Here is a 27245-nt window from a genome sequence, read left to right on the forward strand (position 1 = left end):
GAACGAAATCGGACCACAACCACGCCCACTTTTTCGGCATCGAAAATTTCGAAAACCCGAAAAAGTGCGATAATTCATTACCAAATACGGATAAAGCGTAGAAACTTGATAGGTGCGTTGACCTTATGACGCAAAATAGAAAATTAGAAAAATTTTGGACAATGGGCGTGGCACCGCCCACTTTTAAAAGAAGGTAATTTAAAAGTTTTGCAAGCTGTAATTTGGCAGTCGTTGAAGATATCATGATGAAATTTGGTGTGCACATTACTCCTATTACTATATGTGTGCCAAAAAAAAATTAGCGAAAGCGGATAAAGAATACGCCCACTTTTTACAAAAAAATTTTTAAAATTAAAATTTTAACAAAAAATTGATTATCTTTACAGTATATAAGTAAATTATGTCGACATTCAATTCCAGTAATGATATGGTGCAACAAAATACAAAGATAAAAGAAAATTTCAAAATGGGCGTAACTTCGCCTTTTTTCATTTAATTCGTCTAGAATACTTTTAATGCCATAAGTCGAACAAAAATTTACCAATCCTTGTGAAATTTGGTAGGGACATAGATTCTATGACGTTATAACTGTTTTCTGTGAAAACGGGCGAAATCGGTTGAAGCCACGCCCAGTTTTTATACACAGTCGACCGTCTGTCCTTCCGCGCGGCCGTTAACACGATAACTTGCGCAAGAAACGATATATCTTTACTAAACTTAGTTCACGTACTTATCTGAAGCCACTTTACCTTGGTATAAAATATGGCCGAAATCCGACTATGACCACGCCCACTTTTCCGATATCGAACTTTACGAAAAATGAAAAAAATGCCATAATTCTGTACCAAATATAAAAAAAGGGATGAAAAATGGTGATTGGATTGGTTTATTGACGCAAAATATAACTTTGGAAAAAAACTTTGTAAAATGGGTGTGACATCTACCATATTAAGTAGAAGAACATGAAAAAGTTCTGCAGGGCGAAATCAAAAGCCCTTGGAATCTTGGCAGGTATACTGCTCGTGGTATGACATATATAAATTAATTAGCGGTAACCGACAGAAGATTTTCTGGGTCACCCTGGTCCACATTTTGTTCGATATCTCGAAAACGTCTTCACATATACAACTACCACGACTCCCTTTTAAAACCCTCATTAATACCTTTAATTTGATACCCATATCGTACAAACACATTAAAGAGTCACCCCGGTCCACCTTTATGGAACTAAGGCCCACTACGTTTTAAATAATCATTAACACCTTTCCATTGATACACATGTCACACAAACACATTCCAGGGTTACCCTAGTTTCATTTTGCTAAATGGTGGTTTTCCCTTATTTTGTCTCCAAAGCTCTCAGCTGAGTATGTAATGTTCGGTTACACCCGAACTTAGCCTTCCTTACTTGTTGTTATTAAGTTCTTCTTTCCATTCAGCTATAACTATGTTTAAAGCTGTTTCGCAAGAATGATTTTGTCGAAATCCTTACTGTTGAGGTATGAGTATCTTATTATTTTCTAAATATTGAACTAATTGGTTTTTAACTACCAGGCCTAAAATTTTCTCATCACTGGACAAAGTATTTATTGGTCTCAGCTCCTCTGCTTTAATAGTATTTGAAACTTTTTCTATTGGGACTATAGCCGAGGTTTTCCAAATGGTTGGAAATATGCCACTGCTTAAACTTTCATTTAAAATTTGAGCATAGAAAAAACCTAAATATGGTATTACGTCTTTCACAACACCATCTGATAACAATTTTTTTCCACCTCATTTGGCTTTATCTAGGCAGATGCGTCTATTGCACAACGTCCCTTGTTTCAAGCGGATTTAAACTGCTTAGTTGCTTGGTGCAACGCAAACTCAATGCCGCTGAACCTCAATAAATGTAAATTAATGTGCCCCTCTCGGAGATCTTTGCCAGCAGCCTCTTACGTAATTAATAATTTTTGTCTTGTATCAGTAATTTATTTTGTTGACTTGGGCGTCACGATGGATGCTAAACTTAGTTTCAACCGTCATATTATGACTACTGTCAATAAGGCTAGATGTGCTCTATCATTCGCGAAGCGATGGTCTAAATAATTTAGTGACCCTTATGTAACCAAAGCCCTTTTTACCACATTAGTTAGACTGATACTAGAATAGGGATCAATAGTCTGGAGTTCGCGACATCAAGTTCATGCAGATAGGCATGACTTAATACAGAAGCAATTTTTACTTTTTTCTTTAGCGAATTTTCATTGGAACTCCGCGTATAATCTTCCAGCTTATACTAGGCGATTAAAGCTTATCAATCTTACAACTCTCGCTAGCCGTAGAGAAATGCTAGGCGTAATATTTATAGCTAAACTACTGAATGGACTAATTTTTAGCCCCTTTCTTTTGAACGAAGTAAACTTCAATGTCCCATCACGAGCGTCAAGGCATTACAAACCTCTTCAAGGCAAACCTTTTCGGTATTTGTGTCATGATTTTAACTCTCATTCCAATTCATTAGATATAACGGATATATCTTAACTCGTAACAAAATAGTGGAGTTCGAAAAAAATGTTCTTCAAGGTGCTACCACCAAAGCCAACAGCTGTTTGCTGTTGAGAATATAGACATATTTGGCAGCAGTAATGAGGCGTTATAAACTAAAAATAAATTTAAATATTTTGTTTCATTTTCGTGAAAGTACTGTACAATTGTAACCACTTGAGTCTAATTAGGGAACCACACTTTAGTACAAGTTGGGACCTACATATCTTTTTCAACTTAGGTAACAGCATTTTTTGTTTTATATAATATTCTCTTTTTTGCTGAGAATGCTCTGTTCCTCAAGTGGAGCTTCTGTTTCGAAACAACTCTTGAGAGTTTAGAAGTATGCTAGTCATCAACGCTATTGCGAACGAACGTAAATAACTGATAGATTAAATAGAGTTTAACCCTGACAGATCGGGCGCTTAAGCTGCGCTTAAACTTCAGTTAAAGTAGACTAAAAAACTGCAAATCAGCTCCAACATAGTTTAGCTGACAAACTTAGTTAAACTTGTACTGAAAAACCGGGCCTAAAATCGACCAAAAAATTGTTTCTCATATGCAAGCCATAGCTCTGCTAACTTAACAATTATTACTACCACCCTAAGAATTGCAATGAAAACTCTTCAAATAATAGATTTCCGTCAATATAAGAATAAGAGTGAAGGCTGTTCATATGACAGAGATTGCTGTGGCACCGCGCTCATAAGAACAAAGTAGTGAGAGCTGTGAGCATAACTTACTCTTTAAAATTAGCTGATGTATGCATTTGCATAATATTGTGACGAATATTAGTATCACCAAGCTGTTAGTAAATAATCACGCAATAACAAAAACATGAAGCAGCCACTCTTATGTACTTGTACAGATTAAAGCTAGCAAGAATTATGTAGAATTCGACGACGAGCTATCTCACACACACAGATGTAGTCATCAGTCGAAGTAGTTACTCACACATACACACTCATCTGGCTATAAACTACAAATATACATGTACTTATATAGGGTTTAACTAACCAATCATGAGCTACAACAGTTCGCGAAATTCTTAGACTTTTTTGGGATAAATGGGTAAACGAGGAAACCGAGAGTATAAAAGCAAACTGAGGAATCAATAATCATTTTGATTTAGCCACGCTATTAGTTGCGAAGTGATGTATAATTGTGAAGTGATTTATTCAACAGTTTAGCGACTCGAACGTTAGCAGAAGGTTTCAAATAAGGGGAATTTCCCTAAATTCGGTAGAGTATTGACAATTGAAGGCCCACCAATGAAGTCAGAAAATCTGTGATTTTTACACAAAATTGTTAGTTTGTAACCGATGATTTCTTTTCGGTTGAAATGAGTAAACAAATTTGTTCTCTTGTCAGAAATCGCGGTTGAATTAACCAAAATGCGTTCAATTTTATGGCATGCCTGTTGATTGAAGAATAATTAACCCGATTTGTTGATTTTATTAATGTCATTTCTTTCGGTGTACTGAGTGTATGTGCCTTTGTTCATTGTTTAGCCACAGAGGTAACACATTTGTTTGCAGAAAAATTTTTTCAATGTGAAATTTTTTCGCAATTACCACATGTAATATATTTTGTTTTTTCTCGGCTTGTTGATGGCGGCTGCACTTTTCATGTTCATGTGGTATTTATCAGCTATGAATTACAATTAAACAATTAATACGTAAATGCAGAAACTCATGCACATATACAGCAGCGCACACGAAAATAGCAGTGGCTTTTTTATTATATTTCGTTTATAAAATTTGTATTATTTTTTTACTTCTGTTAATTTGGGAAAAACTTCAATGAATTTGTTGAATTTTGTAACTAAAAATATGAAAACAAATATATAAACATTTTCGAAAATATTCGAAAATTTTTTTTGAAAATTTCGAATTTTTTTAGAGTTTTTACTTTTTCTTTAAGTATGCAGTTTTGTAGCCCAAACAATTTTAGTCTAGCAAAATATAACTCATAGGTCGCTCAAAATGCGTATGAATTTTTGACAATACTTTTTCCGAAGTTTGTTTTATATTTGCTTCCTAAAGAATGGCGCCTAGTTTTATTTTTTATGTGAAAGAAAATCTGACACACCCTTCTGAAAAAATTTCTAAAATCAATGCTAATTTCTAGAGAACTACAACTATTACTATATTAGAGTAGAATGGATTGGGCTATAAAACTGCATTCTCAAAAAACTAAATAAAAAGTTCAAAATTTTCATAAATCTGTATCGAATTTTAAAATGTTTTCAAAAACATTTTTGAAATTCTTTCAGTAAAGGAATTTGTGGACATTTTTTCTTAAATAAAAAAAATTTAATTGGTGAAATTTGATAAAAATTGTCACTGCTTTTTTCGTGTTGACAACTGTATGTTCACTAAAGCAGTTATTATCGGCACTTGTGTTATAAATATAGATGATAATACAAATATATTTAAACATATATTATTGTGCACTTATAAATATGATAACACAGCAATTTAAATAATATATTTACCTACATAAGTGCATATATGTATGGCTGATTCCACGATACTTTTGGGTTTCAAGAAGACAACATCAAGTACTGCTAGTTTGGGTGCCAATTATTTTGATACATTGAATGGCCTATGAACTTCACGCAGACTTACGGAATTTGCAGCTCAAAAATCGAGGCGAATTCAGGGCAAGGTGACAAGGTGAATCCGTAAGCTGATGGCAAAGCGATTTCAAACAATTCGCCGTGCAGAAGAATGTCAAATCAAAAGAAAATTAACTGACATATTGTTGTACAAGGCGTTGTATAGAAAAAAATCGACAAGAAGCAATCAGCTGTTGGGATAACAACATCTGGTACTGAATGCGCCTTAACAAGGTGGGGCTTTCTAAGGGGAATTCAGTATAAGGTGATGTTATCCCATCGTTTCATTGTTTCTTCGCGACAATTTTCCCGCAACCTTCTTGTACCGCAGAATGTCAGTAAAAGGAAATTGATGCAAATTTTCTTTTGATTTTACATTCCGCTTATGCGCGTTGATTTGGGTTGAATTCGCTTTGCTATTACATTTTATAGATTCGGCATATGCTTACTAATGCCTTAAACAAATTCAAGAGCACCTACCGGCTAAAAAAATTAATATTCGAAGTTTTTCGCTGGTTAATATTTCGTGTACATTTTTTTCTTTTGCATATCAGCTGATTTGATAGTTATAAAATCCAGCTAAAGGCCTGCATTATTTTAAGTTAATTTTTATTTGTGTTGAGTGTACGCTATAGACTCATGGACTCATTCAATCTATATGAGCCACTTCAAATTGAGTGTATGACCAAACATGTTAAGATTTTATGGACTTGCCCAATTAATTATCGCACAGTCAGCAGTCTTTTGTTCACTCTGCCTTTTCATCTGTCTTCTGCACTCTGGATCAGTTTCATATGTCGATTCGACCTTGTACGATTTTAATGACATTAGATCGTTCAGCTACGATTGCTGAAGTTTATGGTCTCACTCTTTAAGTAATTCATTCATTTATTTATTATGCTCGCGCTTAAATGTAGGGTTGGCAGTTTCGAAGTTTGTTTCATAATAACTTTTTACTACTGTTTTAACTTTTTGCCTCCCAAGATCTTATATATATGTACATATGTATATACATATAAATGGTAAAGTGAATGAGTACGCATGTGTATGTGAAAACGTGCATTTTCCTTTTTCATTCAACCATGCGGCAACAATTAAAAATAGCGAAATAATATATAAAGCGGTTATAATTAGTTTAATATATAGATTTATGTATATATATATACGGCTGTAAATGTGGAAGAATAGTTTTTTGTTTAATTTTTTTCATGAGGCGAGATAAAATCAAATCATTAATGACAAAATAATGATTTTAGTGACTAATATAGCTTATATCTATTGAAAGTATATTTTTTTATTACTTTACAATAATATTGTTTAAAGTAGCAGCTGGCATTGTAGATTGAAATGGTTGTGAACGGAACAATGATGATGGATACCAAATAAAAATTAGGGAATATTTCAACCGAGTAAATTTTCTGGTAAATTTTTTGATGTTCAACTGAAGCAACTTGGTAATTGTTGTGTGAACGTACAAAAGTAAACGAAAAAATCGGCTCTTCTAAATGATGGGCAGTACTCTAAAACTACGTGAAAATTATTTACTTATTTTATTTATTAGTCTACAAATTGAACAATTAATCAGACTAAGTATAATTACGGATTACAGAATAAATTACAGAAGCATACATAGTGAGCAAAATTATATTATAAAATATTTATATATACTATAAAAACAGTTGTCGGGATGGACTGTGGTGCCGAGCAACGGAATTGATTATTAGTGCTGTCGGATTGGACGTGATTTCGAGCAGCTGACGTATATTTTACACACAATGAGTAGAGCTGCGATGCGTGGGAGGTTGGAAAGGACGTGATTCCAAGCCACCCGCTCAACGTAACTATTGATTATTACTGCTGTTGGAGTGGACGTGATTTCGAGCAGCTGATGTATATTTAGCACACACTCAGTAGGGCTGCGATGTGTGGGAGGTTGGAAAGGACGTGATTCCAAGCCACCCGTCCAACGTAACTATTGATTATTAGTGCTGTCGGAATTGACGTGATTTCGAGCAGCTGATGTATATTTAACACCCAATGAGTAGGGCTGCGATGCGTTGGAGGTTTGAAAGGACGTGATTCCAAGCCATCCGCCGAAAGTAACTGGAGCTGGTAACAGATTTAGTTTAACATGTTAATTTTGAATAAGTTATGAGTTCAAAGCAGTGAGTATATATTTTTTTATACTGTACAGTGTGTCACAAGTATCAATATTATTGCAGTGACTATTGAAATCTTGACACAGACAACGAAGAGGTTCATGCATTTGAAAATTCGATCTACAGGTAATTAAATATAGCGGTTGGGAATACCGAGAGGTCCTAAAAGGGGCATTAAACATCACCTCGCCAAGCAGAAATGGACAGCTTATCATCCCTTTTAGTAGTTTTGCCATGACACTCATAGAACTTCCGTATTTCTCAATTTTTAACTGTGAACGGAGAACATTTTTAATCTTTGTTAGCAAAGAAAAGTGATTATTCATATTTTCCTATAAAGAGAGATATTCAGCCCAATTCTAAATATTCCCTCTGAATTTTGTTCTCGCGGATTTTTTTATTCCCGCGGAAAAGTTCCTTCAATTCTTTTCTCCTAGGGAGAACAACAATTGGGGAATAGGAATTTCGAAGTCAGCTGTTTTCTCAATTGAAATTTCGTTTAATTATTATTGCGAATTTGATTGAAATTAAGAAATAAAATATAAACAATGCACAGTATTGCATTTCATGTGATATTTACTGAAATGAGTAATGAATTGGTGCCACAGCAACATCACAGAGGAGCATAAGAAGAAGAAGACGGCGGCATAACGCAAATCCGCCGGAGTTGATTGCTTCCATTCAGCAAAGCAATGTTATGTCGGCCAAGTCGCCTTTCGCCATATGCCAACATCTTTTTAAGCCATCTTAAAAAAGCCTTGCGCAATTTCTGGTGGCTGCATCAAATATACCAGGAGCTCTTCCGTTGTTTATGATATACCTTTCTACTTAAAATAAAGAATATTGTGGTAGAATGTATATATTTTAGCACAAATTTGTACAGATAAGTGTTCTTTCTTAAAAGAACCAATTTCCCTTAACTATTTTGATGCATTCCCTTTAATTTAATAAGAGAAAAATCCTATGAAATGTCAGAGAAATATCCCTCTCCCTCACATTCATAATACCTACTTTTCTCCCATAACCGCTTTCCGCCTTTTAGAACATTGTTCAGAATAGGAGGAGAGGGAGAAGTGAAAAAACTCACAAGGAATTTTTATTTAGAATACGAGGAATGGGAAATTTTGTTTAGAATTGGCCGATTATTTCATCGTACCACCTGAAAAGACGGGTACTGGTGCGTATACGTAACATTCTTGTTTACTTGGTATAAATTTACAGTCCAACAAGTACACAAGTGAAGCTAAGATAAGTGTGTTAAAAAAATGCTTCAGTGTTTGCCCTCCGGCTATAAGCTCTTTTATTAAAAAAATTTCATCTGTTTCACCTAACCGTCCGATTTCAATATCTTTGTTTGTATAAACCACTACGAAACTATATGTAACTAACGCAGTTTTTAAAAACACATTCATTCTTATATTTAAGATACACATATATATATAAATGAACCCGTCTCCTGCTCGATAATATTCCTCCCTGCGCTCTTACTACGCTCCCACTGAACAGAGGCATTTGATATACATACTGTAGAAAATAAACCTTTCCATGTTCTTCGCGTCTCCATGTTTCACCCCTGTCTCTCCTCCGTATCTTCCCCCTTCACATTCTCAATTTTTTTCTCTTCTAATAACACTTTCTTTCCTGTCCCTCAACCTACCTTTTGTTTATCTTCATGTCCTTCTTTTCGCTTACTTCCTCTCTTTCCTATTTTCCCTCACACTTTCTTCAATTTTATCTCACTTTCCTTCTAACAGCTTCTTTCTTCTCCCAGAGTTCTCTTTCTTCCCTCTAAAATTCAAAGTCTCTCCCTCTCTATTATTTTCTTTTTTCGAAAGGCTTCCTAACAATACATTTCAAACAAATCGCCTGATAAATAGTATATTTTGGAATATTCTGGCTCTGGTCAACGTGCCGTAAAGAAAGTTTTCCAAATACTGAGTTTGACGAAGACGAACCCCTGTAATAATTTTAAGGAAATAAAACAATAAACACGATTAAAAAAAAAACGGTCACTGGTCCACTTCTCGGAAACACAATTTTTCTAAACATTAAGCTAGACAAACTGATACCCAGTATGTAATGCAAATCTTATGCAAATTTGCTCGAACCCACATCTACTTTCCGGATAATCAAGGAGGTATCCAAGTTCCAAATTTCTAACGAATCGCAAAATAAATACAATGTTTTACAATAGGTCGGGCCATTGTCCCGAAATGAAAAGTTTGTCATATATTTGCTTGGTCAACTAGGTACTCTTGTATTGCATTTCAAGCAAATCACAGCATGATTACGATTAATTACAAAGGTCAGGCCCTAGTCTACTTTCCAGAAAGTAATATAAGCTAGTCCATGATGTACCCCTTTACCGAATTTCAAGCAAGTGAAACCATAAATTATTTTGTTTTAGGATAGGTTAGCCTCTGGTCCTGTTCACGGAAAGAAAAGAAAGAAAATCTACCAAATTACTCCTCTCTCCCCCCTTTCTTTATACTTTTATTCACTCCACTCTCTGTGTCTCCTTCTCTCGCTCCGTCTTTTCCTTCTCTCTAGTTCTTTTTATTATCTCCATTTACACAGTCCCTGTCCCAAAATGTTGTCTTTAAAAAATTAATGGGTGGACCACCCTTAACATTTTGGGGTATGAAATAGATATGATCCGATTCTCATATCCGATTTATAAGATTAAATTATTTACTAAAATTAACATAAATTTCTATGTGGGACAAGGACTCTATTTAAAACATCTTATACCATTTCTTCCACCACGTACCTACTCAGATTTTTAAAAAGACCTAAGTGCACCCACTCCCTTTTATATATTTTGAAATAAAACGGCAATATCTGAAATCATAATCTATAAGCCTTTCTGAGGTTAAGATTCTAAACAGAGTACGCTTTCCATATTTTTCCTGCTCGGCTCTTTTTGGCGCCTGAAATATTATGTATTTGCAATATTTTGTTTACTGCAGCTCGACCTAGATTTCCTTTAATCAATTGCTTTTAAAAATAAATTAAAAATTAAAAACAAAAACAATAAAAACTGATAATCCTACATTAAAAACTCTGCATGCATTCGCCCACTGGAGTGGCGCTACTTTCATACAAAATCTCTGTTGAAAATCTTTCCAGGAAGTATAATAAAATTAAACTGAAAACATAAGATATGACATATTTACTTGTGTACATATATGTACATTAGGGCGGGTCAAATTGTAATGGGAGAAATGGGTAAAAAACTTCAGGTGCACATCCAGTTTCTGAATCTATGGGTCATACTAAGTAATATTGTCCATGGGACGATAGGTCAGAAATTAATTTCGAGCCTCCCTAACTTTGTTAGAAAATTTTATATCCCAATCCGAATCCGACATTTATTTTCGTATATTTTATTTGTGAGAGCCGCTATTCGGATTGGGACATAAAATTTTCTAACAAAATTAGGGAGGCTCGCAATTCATTTCAGACCTATGGTCCCATGGACAATATTACTCAGTATGACCCATAGATTCAGAAACTGGATGTGCCTTTTCAACAACAAATTTGACCCACCCTAAGTACATATATATTATATGTGTATAGAGAAGCCTCTCCTTACGGACACCTCTATGAAGCGGACACCTTCCTTGGCCGCACAGTTTATCATGTATCAAGTTTAAGGTACAGTTTTGAGAATAAATTACCTTTCGGAAATTTTTTTGCTATAAAATGGGATGAAAAACCTCTACTCAGCGGTAACGGAACTACTAATGACGCATAGAAAGACGTGTTTTCATAACAAGTCAATCAAAAACGTCTCTTTGACGGGCGTGATCTCCTCGTACGCGGACAAAGTGTGAGCATATGCGAGTATGTACATAGATCAATTTTTACGTTTAAATTAAATTTTCATTAGGGTAGTTCAAAATTTTGTGTATTTGATTTTGTAAACGTTGCTATAGCAAATGAAAGCTACGGATCGTGAACACCTTTTTTCATTTTAAATTTTTTATTTACATATTTTATTATATTTTGACAGTTGTTGATTTGCTATTCAAAATTAAATTAGAGAACTTCGGCCTAAAATCGCTTCGGATGTTATCGCGCCTTACATCTATTTATTTTGTTTTTTATTCAAAATTAAAAAAGTAAACTATGGTTTTTGATATTGCGTATTTGCTCTGACGTAGTACGAGCATAGCCGTGTATTTTGTTAGTGCATTGTAAAAATATGCTACACTAATAATGCAATGATACTTGAGCATTTGCACAAAATCCTGAGCTCGCTTATTATATAATTTTTCAGGTTAAAAAGCTCACGGTTATATAAGGCTTCCCGATTGACTCCGGATTGGACTCACCGGTCCGTTAGAATTATTCGACAACCAAACTGAATACCTACGTCCAGTTGGAAAATGCTATAAGTTTTCTGGAGCCCAGCCCATTACCTTTTTTTAGACCTTATACGTCTTATTACCGAATCGGCATAGTACACAATTCATCATCCCGGTTCTATTAGTTTAATTCCACCGGCTCATACGTGTATCGTATCTTCCAACATTTCCTCACCCTTCCACCTCAATTGAGGTTCTTGAAACTTCTTTTCTTTACAATGGATGGGTGTTAGTACTAAATCTCCCCCCCCCCCCCCCTCCCTTATTAGGGCAGCCTACTACCTAACCTAACCTAGAACTAAATCTATAAAATAATTTAAAAAAATATTAAAATGCTATACAATCGCTTCAAGGGGTCACCTCTCTTGGGCGAACAAAAGTTGTCTGACAGTTAGTGTCCGCACAAGGGAGGTTTAACTGTGTATAATATGATAGCTGAGTGACACTAAAACACTATTTAATACTTGTCACGTGCATTTAACAGTAACATGTTACAATTCAAACTTTTAACGAACAAATATTGTTAACACACAATAAAACAAAAACAAACAGCATCATAAATTCGTAAACAAAACAAACAACATGAATGAAACTCTAAAAGTAGATATATGGCTTGCAGCAAAAAAAAAAGAAAAATTCAGAAAAAGATAACAAAAAAGCAACAGGCTAAATGCAACAGTTTCAAAAGAACTTGTAAAAAATCTGTAAGTGAGGCACAAATGTGGCAGATGATAAATGAAGCCATTGTAAATATAGTTTCAGAGTAAATAAAAAAATTATATATACCTGCATAAGCACACATACTCACAAATATGCATGTACAAAGATAGCTTAAGTTTGTTGTAATAACCAAATTAATGGGAGCAAACAGCAGTCGTTATGACAGCTGCCGTAAAAAGTAGAAAACACATTAAATACACTCATTGTAAAAATATACACAAAGTGTTGCAAGTGCACGTATTACACCAAACTGGCACTCACACTATAATGAATTTTCATTAATAGAACCGATCATTTATATTTATTACATAAGCATTCATGCAACTGCTTAAACAGCAATAAACAATCTTTGGCTAATACAGGTCAAGAATATATCTCAGCTTAACTGTCAAAAGCAACAGCAACAACAACCAAAAAGACCAGCAATAATACAAATGCTGAGAAAGTTTGATTACGAAATTTTTGGGTCCCACAATAAACCATTTGAATTAAGAATAAATGGAATCGTAACGAATTAGCGTGAAATAAAAGGTGTGGTACATAAAGAAATAGACCCCAATATAAATGATTATGTAATTAAGTAAAACTGTGACGTGCAAGTAAGGAAGTCTTAGTTCGGGTGAAACCGAACATTAAATACCCAGCAGTACACTTGAAATGCTGTTGTTGTTTGTTTTGTGTGCTTAATAGTGTTACAAGGCTGCGCAATAATACATATATATTACACTGAAAGAAATGGTGCTAGTAAAATCAACAAATCTGTTCTGTTGTTCTTGACTAAACGGAGATTGTAAAGCGAACAAATTAGTTTAGTCATTTCAACAGAACAGAAATTGCCGCTCTTAAGTTAACAAAATTCTGTAAAATCGACAGATTCATAATCAATCTAACGGATTTTTTTTGTTAACACGACTGATCTCACTGGTCATTTCAGCAGCGATCAACAGTCAATACATGAGCAAATTTCAAAGAGAATTTTACGCTCAGTGCGCTCTCTACTTTGTACTTATGACGATGGTGCCACTTGTTCAAAAAAAAAAAAAAGCACCAAAACAAGAAAACAACCAAATCGAAAAAACACACAAAAAACTAGTTTTTCAGTTATCAGTACAAAAAGAAAACCCCTTTTTTGAATTTACTGTGCATCACACTGCCAAAAATTATATCGGGACACCTACTTATCGGGTACAATTTTTCAACTTCTCCTCCAAGAGAAATGCAAAATGGAGCCCTCTTGTTGCAAAAGTTTTGTTTGAAAGAACAGGATTTTTCCAAAATTAATAACATTTTGTTCAAGGTTTTACGAATTTTCACTCACCCGAACGAATCTAATAAGATAATAAAAAACATAATTTTTTAATGTTGATGTTTTCGACAACATAAAAGTTTGAGTTGTTTTGGAATCGTTTCAACTTAAAGTGTTATGAAAATTAAACTTTCCAAATTACATGTTAAGTTGCTACAGTGGTGAGTTACCTTCCTGCGATTTGATTCTTTACTTTTCTATAACTTACAAGTTCTCTATTTAAAATGTTATGTCAAACATTTATACTAAAAGTTTTGTTCGAAACAATCAAGTGTGGCAACTACATGCGAGAGAAGAAATTGAGAATGAGCTGAGCTGCAACTGAAAGAATTAAGAAACAGTTTTGTGACTACTATTTTCATTTCTATTTGCAAAGCGAAGTTCAAAGCTATAAATTAAATAAATTATAAAATATAAAATTTGGTGAAAGTGTGTTTAATAAAACAAAATAGTAAAGTGTATAATGTTCAATGTGTGCCAGCATATTTGATGTGCGCCCAATTGAAGTGCGGTTAGTAAGTGCCACCGTGGTGTGATGGTAGCGTGCTCCGCCTACCACACTGAATGCTCTGGGTTCACACCTCGGGCAAAGCAACATAAAACTTTAGAAATAAGGTTTTTCAGTTAGAAGAAAATTTTTTTAAGCGAAGTCGCCCCTCGGCAGTGTTTGGTAAGCACTCCGAGTGTATTTCTGCCATGAAAAGCTCTCAGTGAAAACTCATCTGCCTCGCAGATGCCGTTCGGAGACGACATACAACAAGTAGGTCCCATCCCGCCAATTTGTAGGAAAAATTAAAAAGGTGAACGATGCAAATTTGAAGAGAAGCTCGGCCTTAGATCTCTTCGGAGGTTATTGTTTTAAAATGGTCAATTACGAATCAACGATTTGTGCGCAGTTGATTCAATATCTTGTTGCGATGGAAAAAAATTTACAGAAATTTCGGTTGATTTTACTAGTCTTTTTCTTTCAGTGTACATATGGTTCTAGTCTGAACTAATTTTTCTTTCAGTTATGGCTCCCGACGCATAGAAAATTGCTTAGCCATAAAAGGGGTGATGCCACGCCCATTTTTAATAATTTGAAGTTTTTCCTATTTATTGTTATAAATCCACTTGGGAAATGAAGTACCATTGATATAAAGCTCTCTTTTGCAAAGATATGGCTTATTTTATTCGTCCACGACCCTTTTAAAAATCTTTAATATAAAAGTGGGCGTGGTCATTAACTAATTTCGTAAATTTTTCTTCAAAGCATTCCTCTCTGCCGAATTTTGTTAGGATTGGTTTAACGACTTTTGATTTATGATTAATAATATTTGTAAAATCAATTTTATCACAAGTGGGCGGTGCCACGCCCATTTAACATTTTTTTTTTTTTTTCAAATTTTAATCAAGAGTCTAAATATCAGTTCACATGTTAAATTTCAACATTCTAGGTGTATTATTTACTAAATAATCAGGTTTTTTGTGTTTTCCAAAATATTATATATATAAAAAGTGGGCGTGGTTATCATCCGATTCCACTTATTTTCAACACCAACCTATTCTGGGTCCAGAAAAGCTCGTGTACCAAATTTGGTGAAGATATCTCAATATTTACTCAAGTTATCGTGTTAACGGGTGAACGGACCGACGGATGGACATGGCTCAATCAAATTTTCTCTCCACACTGATGATTTTGATATATGGAAGTATACATCTATCTCGATTCCTTTATACCTGTACAACCAACCGTTTTCCAATCAAAGTTATAATACCCTGTGTACAAGTACAGCTGGGTATAAAAATCTAATCAAATTTTGTTGCATGAAAATACTGGATTAAAAAAGTCTACAATCACTGTTAAATTAACTTAAACATGCAGTAAAATCGAAAATTGCTTCAATTAAAAAATTTAACTTATGCATGTTTACGGATAGAATTTAATAGCGTTCCCGTGGGACAACTGCGCTGTGAGTGCTGGATTTTCACCTTATCTCTCGCTGACTTGCTTCAAACAATATTGTTGAAGTTGAATCCTGGATTGATCAGAGACTTCAGAACAAAAGGATTGAAGTGGTTGTCAGCGCAGTTGATAGCTTCTCCTAACTAATTGCTCTGGCGAACCTGAATGTCTATTGAAAGGAGGGGGTTGATTGACACAGAAAGTCTAACGTGGTCATATAAATTCGCTACCGATATGGTCGTGCTAGTACCTACATAGTGATATTTTTCAGAACGTAAAGGATCAATATTCGGCAAAGAAGCATCAAATCTCGACAAATCTCCTCAAAAGCTTCGGGGAGGCTCATTAGAGACCAAGCTCCTTTATAATTTGTTGTGGTTCTTGTAGTTGACGAGCTTATGGTGGAGCTGGAAAATAGTGGCAGGAGTGGGCTTAACTATGCAGATAACCTGGCGATGCTGAGCAGAGTTAAATTTCTGGGAAATTTGAGCGGTGTTGCGTAGATAGATAGATAATTAGTTGAAGATCGCACTGCGGCCATTGGTCTATTGTGCCCTTGGTGTTGTGTAGGCTATCGAAACAAGCTAAGGTCTACTTGAAAGGATTGATTATTTATAGATTGTTTTGGACAGCAGATTGTCCTGAAGGCATAATATGAAGGAAAGGGGTAGGATAGCCTCTTCCACTTTATAATGCTTTAGGAAGTCATTGCTATGAGCTCATTATTCTCGGCTATGGTAGTCCATTGGCTTGATAAGTTGGTAGTCAAGCTCCACTTTATCAGTCTGCTGGCGTGCACTGCACACGGCGAGCATCACAAAAGTGTTAGTGTCAGTACAATGATGGGTCGAATTAGGACGGTAAGGCTGGTGCGGAGGGGGCTATTCAGCTATTCGATGTAAGATGCAAGTTAAGCTGCCCGATTAACCTAACTTTCCAAGCAGAAATTGTAGCGTTTAAGAATGCGGTGAATGTGATATTATATACTGCCGCTGCGGTTAAAGCACTTAACATTCAAGCCTTAAGTTGAACTGTGGCGCAAATAAGGCTGGTCAAAGAGTGCCTAAGCTCGATTGCACTGAACTATTTAAAGGACTAAGATCACCTCCGGCTTGGTGCAAATCAGTAGCGCAGGTAACTTCCACCTGTGGCTCGCTTCTGTAGAGATGGGTCTGGCGTGGGGCTAAGCAAACGCTGGACTGGCACTACATCTTGCAGGACTGCAAGAACATTCTAAATGAAAGTGAAATTGTAGGAGTCACCAGCGGTAAAGTGTAGTCAGATGGACCACTGTTCAATAGGTGTCTTTACTGCACGTCTTGATATACTGAAAACCCTTGCTACTGCAGCTGCATATAGGATAAGGATGTGCTTGACTACTTGCATTTGCTGCTGTTGCCAGAACAAGGCGCTTCTCTTACTGGCATATCTGTCACACAACCTAACCTACTTTGCTTCGCCCGTTATTTCAACCCGAAATTTCAGTCAAGATTTTACCTCTTTATCTAGCGGCGGCTAAGTCAGCCCTGCCCTTAACGGAATTATCCTACTGGAACAACAAGACCACAGGAGACTTTGTATACTAAACAAATACAGTTTTTTTTTCTTCCAGCACGGATCGCTGTTCGACCACAGCAGTTGCGGACACCAGCTTTAGGATAAAGATTCCCAGTGGGGATAACTGGGCAGAGTCGGATAGGTGCGTTGCAGTATTTCCATATACACGGACGAATCTAAGTTAACGGTAGAGTTGGAGGTGGAGTATACTCAAGAGACTTTGACCTCCAGCTCTCCTTCAGACTACCTGACTTCTGCAGCGTATTCAAAGCAGAAATTTCAGCCATCATGGAAGTCGCAGTTAGGAAAGGGATGCACAATGTCGTCAAAGAAATCTTTATTTTCACCGACAGGCTGCCATAAAATCTCTTGGCTCCTATTCGTTTAATTCTGAACTAACACTAAACTGTTGCCGACCTCTTCAAGAGATGGTCCAACAGAACGGTGCATACCTTACATGGGTCCATGGACATAGGAAAATCGAGGGAAACTGCATTGCAGATGAACTCGCTAGACAAGGTACAACCGGGCAGATTCTTCCCGGCCAAGAAGGCTTAGGTATGCCCCTGGTCACATGCTAAAAGCACCCGTCCAACGCCAAGCCGACGAAAGATGGCTACAAATACCGGGATGCCAGGTTGTGGACCATGATGTCAAGGATTAGTAGCCTTTATCAGATCCTCAAAATGGTTCGAAGAGGATATGTAATGGTGTATTTTTGTGGTATCACAACGGGCATTATATCACTGCCCTCGGGGAGCCACTTTTACCTTACTTCTTACCTAATAATATTGGCTGCCTCCTTAACAGTCCTTGCAATTAACATGGTTTCAATAACATGAAGAGAAACACTTTCAATCTAACTATGGCTGTTGTGTCAACTTCAGTGTCATTTTCGTACCAGTTGGAGCCCCATTCCTGGGAGAAAAACGCTATGAAGAAAGTTACAAGTTATAATCAAAAAATCTGTACCCTCTCCCGTAGTGGTTTAATTTTCCTCAAAATATATAATACTCTATGGCTTACTGGGTTAACTCGACATGGGCAGCATAAGTATGTACATTAAGCTGCGTCGATTTATTAACCTATATCGCGCCATCGATTTTTCGATAGGTTTTGGGGCTCAGGAAAAAAAGTTCCACTAAGCATACCCGAAAACATAATTTTCGAGCATGCAAAATTTGAGTCTTTTGACTTTTGTTCTTTGATTTTTAAGGTTTTTTTCAAGACCTACTTAAAAAATTTTCATTTGTTTTTAAAATTTTCATGTATACCCTGTCCGACTCAAAATTGCCCGCTTAAAACTTTGGCGATACAATTTTTTTGAAAACAAAAATATTTTTTGGGTTTTGAGGAGTGTTTTGGTGAAAAAATTTATTTTTGCGCCATTTTTTTTAAGGGTTTCTTCAGAAACGTGCAAAAGTGTTGCCGATGAAAACGGATTTGTCTCATAGTTCCTATCCCACTAAAAATTATGCGGTAAAAACGTTGGCATTAACAGTTTAAAAAAAAAGTTTTTTTTTTTGGTTTTTGGCACTTGTTTTGGTCTAAATCGATTTTTTTTCATTTTCAAGGCTCCAAATCATTTTTTATGTATATGTTTCCGTTAGACCCACCAATAAGTATACCAAAATGATCAGGGGACGGGCTAAGTTGATTCAGCCATGCCCGTCTGTCCGTCCGTCCGTCTGTTCGTCTGTCCGTTTGTTTGAACGCAAATCAGTCCCTCAATTTTTGAGATATTTTGATGAAATTTGGTAAGCAGGCATATTTTGATGGGGGATTTGACATTTGTCGGAATCGACCGGATAGGACCAATATAGCACATACCTCCCATACAATCGATTGTTCAATAAGAAGATTTTCGCCATTTCTGCCCCATTTCTGCCTCATTTTAACAGCTAGCAACATCAAATTTTACCACAAGCTTACGTATTGAGCATAGAAAAGCTTAGTGGAACTTTTTTCCTGAGCCCAAAACCTATCGCAAAATCGATGGCGCGATATGGGTTAAATTTCGTCCATGCAAATCAACCCAGCTTAATGTACATGGCATGATAGTTACTTTCTCAACACGCCCATTAAACCACAGCGTAAATAGAGAGCACAGGTGAATTATTCGATTAAATAGATGATTGAAAGTTTACACACATACATACAAATAGACCAATACTTATAAAGTAAAGTACGTACTGCTTGCAGTGCACGGCACAATACTAATATGTATCACAAAATTGATCACAATTTAGACCAACCCAAAATATTATGTATTCGTATTGTATATTTCTTTCAAACCACATTTTGGCCAGGCTTAGTTGATTATCACTATTATTATGCAAATTACGCTTACACAGCTAAATAAACTGGGACGTCACATAAATTCAAAAAAAAAACAGAAACAGAAACACCAGTAAAGCACTTCTAATCAAAACTGCACTGTGCCTGATTTGCAAAACACCCAAACACTAGCCAACATACAACTGAGACGGAATTAAAAAAAAAATGTAAGTAGGTGAGTGGGTGGTTTTATGTAGGAGCAGTAGAATTTTCTACTTAGCTGATTAATTTTTGAAAAATAGCCACTTCCATGTCGAATGCTGCGATTCGTTACTCAACTCGAATTTGGCTTCATTTTATTCTCATGACATACTTGCTGACGACATTCTCTATAATAATTTCTATATATAATTTCGGTTTCTAAGTTGTTTACTTCCCTGATTAACATTTCTCTTGCTTTCATTCAATTTACCACACATTTTGTTCCGTATTTTTCCGCTTCACTAGCGTAGTGGCACAGTGGCTCACGCTTTCAGGAAAGCATAATGCTTTACAACACGCCCGGCGGGAAAAAGCCAGCGATGTGAAACGGGTTTAGGTGTTACGAGTATTAGCGGTAAGTTTTTTTTTAAACATTGTTGGCTAATGAATGCTACTTAACACCGAAAACTGGAGTGAAACGTGACATGATTTTAATATTGTGTTTTTTTTTTTTTGTAACTTCTTTTCCCACAGTGCAAATTGGCAACAAGCGGTTAATGGTGAGTGGATTTTATTTTTTTGGTTTATATCTAGCCTTTTTGGTTGGTCAGAAAACTAAATAGATCTAGTTTACTTCCTTATAGAAAATATTTGTAAGTGCATTAGTTGAATTAATAATGACCATATTTTTTTCTATTTGCATATACTTGCGACAAAAAAAAAACGCTCATCGGCAATTACACATCACTAGTTGTGGTGTATGGTGAAATAGTGGAGACACGCCCTTTATCGGTCGTAGTGTATCAAGCATACCCAAATTAAAAGTGTAGAATAGTGGAAACACACGTATTCAGGGGGCTGATAAGCGCAATACAAACCTTTACAGCTTTAGAGCTTCCGCAACCAAATTGTCAATCTCAGCTACACGAGGGGAATCCTGTAACAAATATGAATGTATCGTACACTTATTTAGCAGGCAAAACTCTCGCGACCCATAGTTTCTTATAGAACTAGAGGGTGGGAGACGTGATGTCCTAGATTGTTTAATGTGGTTATGTTTATCGTTCCCGAGATGATCGGGCTAAATCCAGCAAAGGACCATCAACATCGATAAAACTCCCCAAAACTTTCGCAGAGTGCCTTTATCATTAATAAAACAATTTTTAGTACTAATTTTATGCGCAACAATTTCATAATGCAAATAAAGTTAAAATTGTAGGTGCATATGTATATGCCCATAAAAAAAAACAAGATAATATTCACAATGGGCGCTTTCAGCGAACACTATTTTTGTTGATACGTTGCAAACATGTTTCCGTAAGTTGAGTGATAGAAAATATCTTCTCCGAACGGCGAATTGAGCGAACTGCCAAAATCTGAAATATTTATCGCTAAGTTTTAAGGAAGAGGATTTCTTGAATTATTTTTGAATTTATATTTGAAATATTATGTATGTTATGTATATAACACTTTAAAAGGTCAAAGAACTGTCAGATAGTTGAATAAACACGTGGAGCGAATGTAGCAAAAAAAATTTATGCTCAGTAATTTGACATTAAATCCTGGCCGTTGAGTGGATCGAAAATACTCAATTGTGCGTTCACAAAACTATCTCAACGATTGATCAACACTTGTGTTAGCTGAAAGCGCCCAATATCATGGTATAAACAAGTAAAGAAGGCTAAGTTCGGGTGTAACCGAACATTACATACTCAGCTGAGAGCTTTGGAGGCAAAATAAGGGAAAATCACCATTTAGCAAAATGAACCTAGAGTAACCCTGGAATGTGTTTGTATGACATGTGTATCAAACGAAAGGTGTTAATGATTATTTAAAACGTAGTGGGCCTTAGTTCTATAGGTGGAAGCCTTTTCGAGATATCGCAATAAGGGTGGACCAGGGGTGAATCTAGAATGTGTTTGTACGATATGGGTATCAAATTAAAAGTATTAATGAGGGTTTTAAAAGGGAGTAGCCCTTAGTTGTATATGCGAAGGCGTTTTCGAAATATCGACCAAAATGTGGACCAGAGTGACCCAGAACATCTTCGGTCGGGTACCGCTAATTTATTTATATATGTCATAGCTCGAACAGTATTCCTGCCAAGATTCCAAGGGCTTTTGATTTCGCTCTGCAGAACTTTTTCATTTTCTTCTATTTAATATGGTAGGTGTCATACAAAGTTTTTTCTAAAGTTATATTTTGCGTCAATAAACCAATCCAATCACCATGTTTCATCTCTTTTTTCATATTTGGTACAAAATTATGGCACTTTTTTCATTTTTCGTAATTTTCGATATCGGAAAAGTGGCCGTGGTCATAGTCGGATTTTGGCCATATTTTATACCAAGATAAAGTGACTTCAGATAAGTAGGTGAACTAAGTTTAGTTATGATATATCGTTTTTTGCGCAAGTTATCGTGTTAACGGCCGAGCGGAAGGACAGACGGTGGACTGTGTATAAAAACTGGGCATGGCTTCAACTGATTTCGCCCATTTTCACAGAAAACAGTTATCTTCATAGAGTCTATGTCCCTACCAAATTTCACAAGGATTGGTATATTTTTGTTCGACTTATGGCATTAAAAGTATCGTAGACAAATTAAATGAAAAAGCGCAGAGCCACGCCCATTTTGAAATTTTCTTTTATCTTTGTATTTTGTTGCACCATATCATTATTGGAGTCGAATGTTGACATAATTTACATTTATACTGTAAAGATATTAAATTTTTTTCTAAAATTTGGCTTTAAAATTTTTTTTTTTTTAAATAGGGCGTGTTCGTTATCCGATTTTGCTAATTTTTATTTAGCACACATATAGTAATAGAAGTAGCGTGCCTACCAAATTTCATCGCTTTATCTGTCTTTGGTAATGAATTATCGCACTTTTTCTGTTTTTCGAAATTTTCGATATCGAAAAAGTGGGCGTGGTTGTGGTCCGATTTCATTCATTTTAAATAGCTATCAGAGATGAGCGCCCAGGAACCTACATACTAAATTTCATCAAGACCTCAAAATTTACTCAAGTTATCGTGTTTAAAGACGGACGGACGGACATGGCTAAATGAATTTCTTTTTTCGCCCAGATCATTTTGATATATAGAAGTCTATATCTATCTCGATTAGTTTATGCCGTTACGGATTACCGTTATGCGAACAAAGTTAATATACTCTGTGAGCTCTGCTCAGTTGGGTATAAAAAAAGGTAGTTCCACTCAAAATTTTTTGGCGTATTTGGGGATTTTTAAAGTTTTATAATGTTTGTTGTTTTGCTAGAAGCGTTGCCATACCGTTACTGCTTAAGGCGAAATTGTGGTTTTTCGGGATGGAAATTTCCTTCAGCATGAAAACGCAATGGTAATCTGAGACAATAATAATATGCTTTAGCACGATTTAAGTGCATACATATCGATTTAGAATACAGTAAAACATGCTATTTTATTGAAAAATAGTGGATAATGATTCATACATTGGTTAGTGACTCATATCTTTATGGCAGCTTGCTCCTAGAAAGATATAAATACACGAAAAATCCTGTTGTTCTAGCATGGCCCTTTTATAATGCCTCTACAGTGGATACAGGCGGCCACCGTGGTGTGATGGTAGCGTCCTCCGCCTACCACACCGTGTGCCCTGGGTTCACACCCCGGGAAAAGCAACATCAAAATTTTAGAAATGAGGTTTTTCAATTAGAAGACAATATTTCTAAGCGGGGTCGCCCCTTGGCAGCGTTTGGGAAGCGCTCCGGGTGTATTTCTGCCATGAAAAGCTCTCAGTGAAAACTCATCTGCCTTGCAGATGCCGTTCGGAGTCGGCATAAAACATGTAGATCCCGTCCGGGCAATTTGTAGGGAAAATCAAGAGGAGCACGACGCAAATTGGAAGAGAAGCTCGGCCTTAGATCTCTGGAGGTTATCGCGCCTTACATTTATTTTATTTACAGTGGATACTTTTCAATGCACGTTGAGAAAAAGTATACCTCCATAGTCTGCAGTGAGTGGTAGGTGGTTAATTTGTTACGTTCGTAGGACTATCTAAAGTGTTCCCCTTTATAGGTGGGGCTTGCCCCAAGGTTACCCCTGGTATAACGGGAAAAAGAACTCTGGTAACTAGTGGCTAACCTGCAGAGCAACAGGGCAATATTCTCTATAAAATATGGTTTAACGATTCCCTCCTCAAGCGCTGCGCTTCAATAATACAATAAATAAATAATGTGGACTTCTCGCCAATTTATCACCATTCAATTTCATAAAAACTGCGTTTAAGAATGCTAAACTCTTTACAAATTGCGGTGTCGATTCATAAAGCCCTCCTTTGACTAATTAATTGACAAAAGTGTATGTTTTGTTAACATGTTCTTAGCAAACGTACGGATACTTAAGAAAGCTTGATTAGTATTCTTCGATCCATGTTTTTCCACCAAAGCAATTTTCGGGAGCTCGAAAAACTTATTAAAAACCTTCTTTTCTAGGCTGATATTTTGTATTAAAATATTTCTAACGCATGCAGTTCAAATTTGTTTTGTCTTTTATTTAAAATAACTATGAAAGTAATTAGAAAAATTCGTAACATTTTTCAATCTGGTAGGTTGTTTTTGGTGAACCTGTCATTGTCCCCGCAAAACTCAAGTGGCTAACGTCACACTAAATGGAACTACCTCCATTCTTTGTATCATACCCAATATTTTACTCCTTTTAATGGCGATCTGTTTCCAAAGTACAGAGCGTGCCTACGAATGAAATTGCCTAAATGGTAAAAACTATGCGCTAATTGCAACTGTCAATGAGCCTGTATATTAAGGTTAATAGAAATACTAATTATGTATAATTCTTGGAATGTGGCATGAGTTTGTTACTGCTAATAGGAACTCAACTGCCTTCTCTCTTTGAAGCCAGACTTAACATCTTCCAATTTTCCTTGACGTGCACGAGTTTAGCCGTGCATCGAAAGACATAACATTAATAAATCGGATTTGACACTGACCGAAGTGTCAAACGGCAGTATGTTAGAAAGAGAAAGGAATTGTTTCCCTCTTATACATCATACTTGTAAACCTGTACTATGCTCCTATATACATACATACAAAAAACACATACAACTTTATATTGCATTTTGTTGTCTTTTTTATTCAAAATCTATTTGCTATACAGATTTTTTGCACATTCTTTGCACATCTTAACGACATCGATCATATTCGGGTACTTTAAAATACCAATCAACATTTTCGTCCGTGATATGCTGCAAAAATATTTCAAAAATTTTTTTCTTAAAGACTATCTTAGAAAATCGAAACTCACCATATATAAGGAAGTAGTGAACATAACAATTCCCGTCAACAAAACAAATGTATTTTTCATATTTTTTCGCGCATAATTTTCGGCCCAATCTCCATCGGGTATAGGCAAATCATTCATAGTGGGACGCTCTCCGCCATCGACAAATGGTGACTTCGTGCTAGCATTGCGCAAAGATCTGTATCGCAGAGGTGTGCGTGCTGGAACTAAAAAAAATGTATCGGACCCTTTTGTTGAGTTGCCCAACAGCGTTAAAAACTCACCACTTCGCAATATTTTTGCCATATTCAACCACTGTCTGGATAACATCGTCATAAGCATTTATAATTTTCTGTTATTTTCAACAATTATTTGAGTTTAATTATATTCATAAAATTAAGAAATCCGCTTTTGGAAAATTCCCATTTGGTAAAACACAAATATTTTAATTTTTCCTTTGAAAGTTTTGCCAGTTTTTCATAACTTCTATGATCTAATAAATTTTTTAAAATTTAAAATTTTGTAAAGTTTACATTAAGGGCATTCTCTGACACGAAAAAGCGTAGAAAATTTATAATATATTTATCCTTTTTTTTAACAAACCACATTTGTTTGACGCGTGCTTGTTAGGATTATCTTATCAATTAGAAGGCATCTACTAAATACCACGATAAGCAATAAAGCATACTTAACTGTACCTTCATAACTGCGTAAAACATCTTCTGATAATATACCCAGCAATCGTTTTTGGTAAAAGCCTAGAACAGCGGTAGACTGCCAACACGAGTCCAAAAATGTCGAGAGAGGTGTCAAACTGCGCGAATTGACATCGACAGCAATAATCTGAAAGCGGACAAGAAACACTTTTTCTCTTACGGGAGATGATTTCAGTTGAAGTTGGCAATTTATTATTAATCCCAGCGCCGTCTTCAGAGGGACCTGGTGTAATTTTTCGGCATTCCGTTAATATCTTTTGAATGACTGGACATCTTTTCCGCCTTCGGGTTATTGACACTGAGACACAGACGCATCGTTTGACAACTCTACCGATATTTTTAGACGCGTACTAGAAGTCGACAGCTGTTCAAGACATTTACCATAATTTTTTGTTTTATATGCAGCCGAGAAGGACTTCAACTTTTTCGAAAAAAAACAAAACCTGATTCCCTATCTGCGCTTCGAGGGCGATCTTAAGGCCACAATAGAGGTGAACGGTTGGCGCAAGGGTGGTCAAATGGCGGACGAGGCGATACATGTGTACACACATGGCTCCAAAGTAGTGCAAAGAGTAGGGTCTGCAGTATACTGTGCTGATCCGGAAATAAACAGATCCTACAGGCTACCGTATTACTGTAACGTTTTCCAAGCGGAAATAGTAGCCGTAACCAAAGCAGTAGAAACCCTGGAAGAGAATAGCTTAAACTGCAACCGTGTTAACCTGACAGTCATGTAGCAACTTAAGCAATAATCTCGCATAGCACAACATCTTAATGCGTGTTAGAGTGTAAGCACTCCCTGGAGAGAATCGGGACAGGGAGAAGCATACATCTTTATTGGGTCCCAGGGCATATGGGAATAGATGGGTATGAAAAAGCGGATGAACTAGCTAAAAAGGGCGCATCCCTTGAAGCTTGCTCCGCAGACGTCCCAATTATACTGGGCGAGATTAAGCGAAGGCGACAGGTGCACATGATCGACCAGTTTTTTCTCTCCAGTTTTTTCGCCTCGCGAAACCTGGCATTGTCACCGACTAAATCTTCCGCGACCTTATTTACAACATGGACGCCCCAAATGTCGACCATATTGAACATCCACGTCGATGGCACTACGCTACCGACTGTCCTACACCCCAAAATCTTGGGTGTGACGTTTGATCAGGATCTACATTTTGGTGCGCACGCAACCGCAATTGTTCCAAGAATTCAGAGCCGTAATAAAATCCTCAAATCCCTTGCTGGCAGTACCTGGGGAAAAGATAAAGAAACGCTCTTGACCACATACAAAGCAATTAGCCAGCCGATTACGTGCTACGCGTCACCCATATGGTCGCCAAGCCTAAAAACCACCCACTGGAAGAAACTACAGGCCTGCCAAAATACTGCTCTCAGAATCGCCACGGGCCGTCTTCTTATGTCCCCAGAACACCATCTGCATAATGAGGCGAGAATACTCCCCATCAGGGAGAGAAATGAGATGCTGACTAAACAGTTTCTGTTGAATACCCAGAAACCTGGGCATCCCAACAGACATCTGATTGACGAACCAGCACCGCCTAGGGGCCTAAGGAGTC

The 27245-nt window shown here is 36.3% G+C and overlaps 2 protein-coding genes across 3 annotated transcripts in view; one reads left to right on the forward strand and one right to left on the reverse strand.

Moving 5' to 3' along the window:
• The window catches only part of a (arc), a 232804-nt gene that overhangs the window by 16762 nt on the left and 188797 nt on the right, over positions 1 to 27245 (forward strand). The window lies entirely within an intron of this gene.
• LOC137246274 (uncharacterized) lies at positions 24802 to 25419 on the reverse strand. The gene is made up of 3 exons (XM_067777382.1): positions 25240 to 25419; positions 24980 to 25182; positions 24802 to 24920 (listed from the first exon to the last, which is right to left on the reverse strand). Exons 1-3 carry the CDS (start codon positions 25295 to 25297, stop codon positions 24858 to 24860), a joined length of 324 nt encoding a protein of 107 aa, XP_067633483.1. The 5' UTR covers positions 25298 to 25419; the 3' UTR covers positions 24802 to 24857.

Source organism: Eurosta solidaginis, chromosome 3 (assembly GCF_040869045.1).
Source record: "Eurosta solidaginis isolate ZX-2024a chromosome 3, ASM4086904v1, whole genome shotgun sequence".
Lineage (NCBI taxonomy): Eukaryota > Metazoa > Arthropoda > Insecta > Diptera > Tephritidae > Eurosta > Eurosta solidaginis.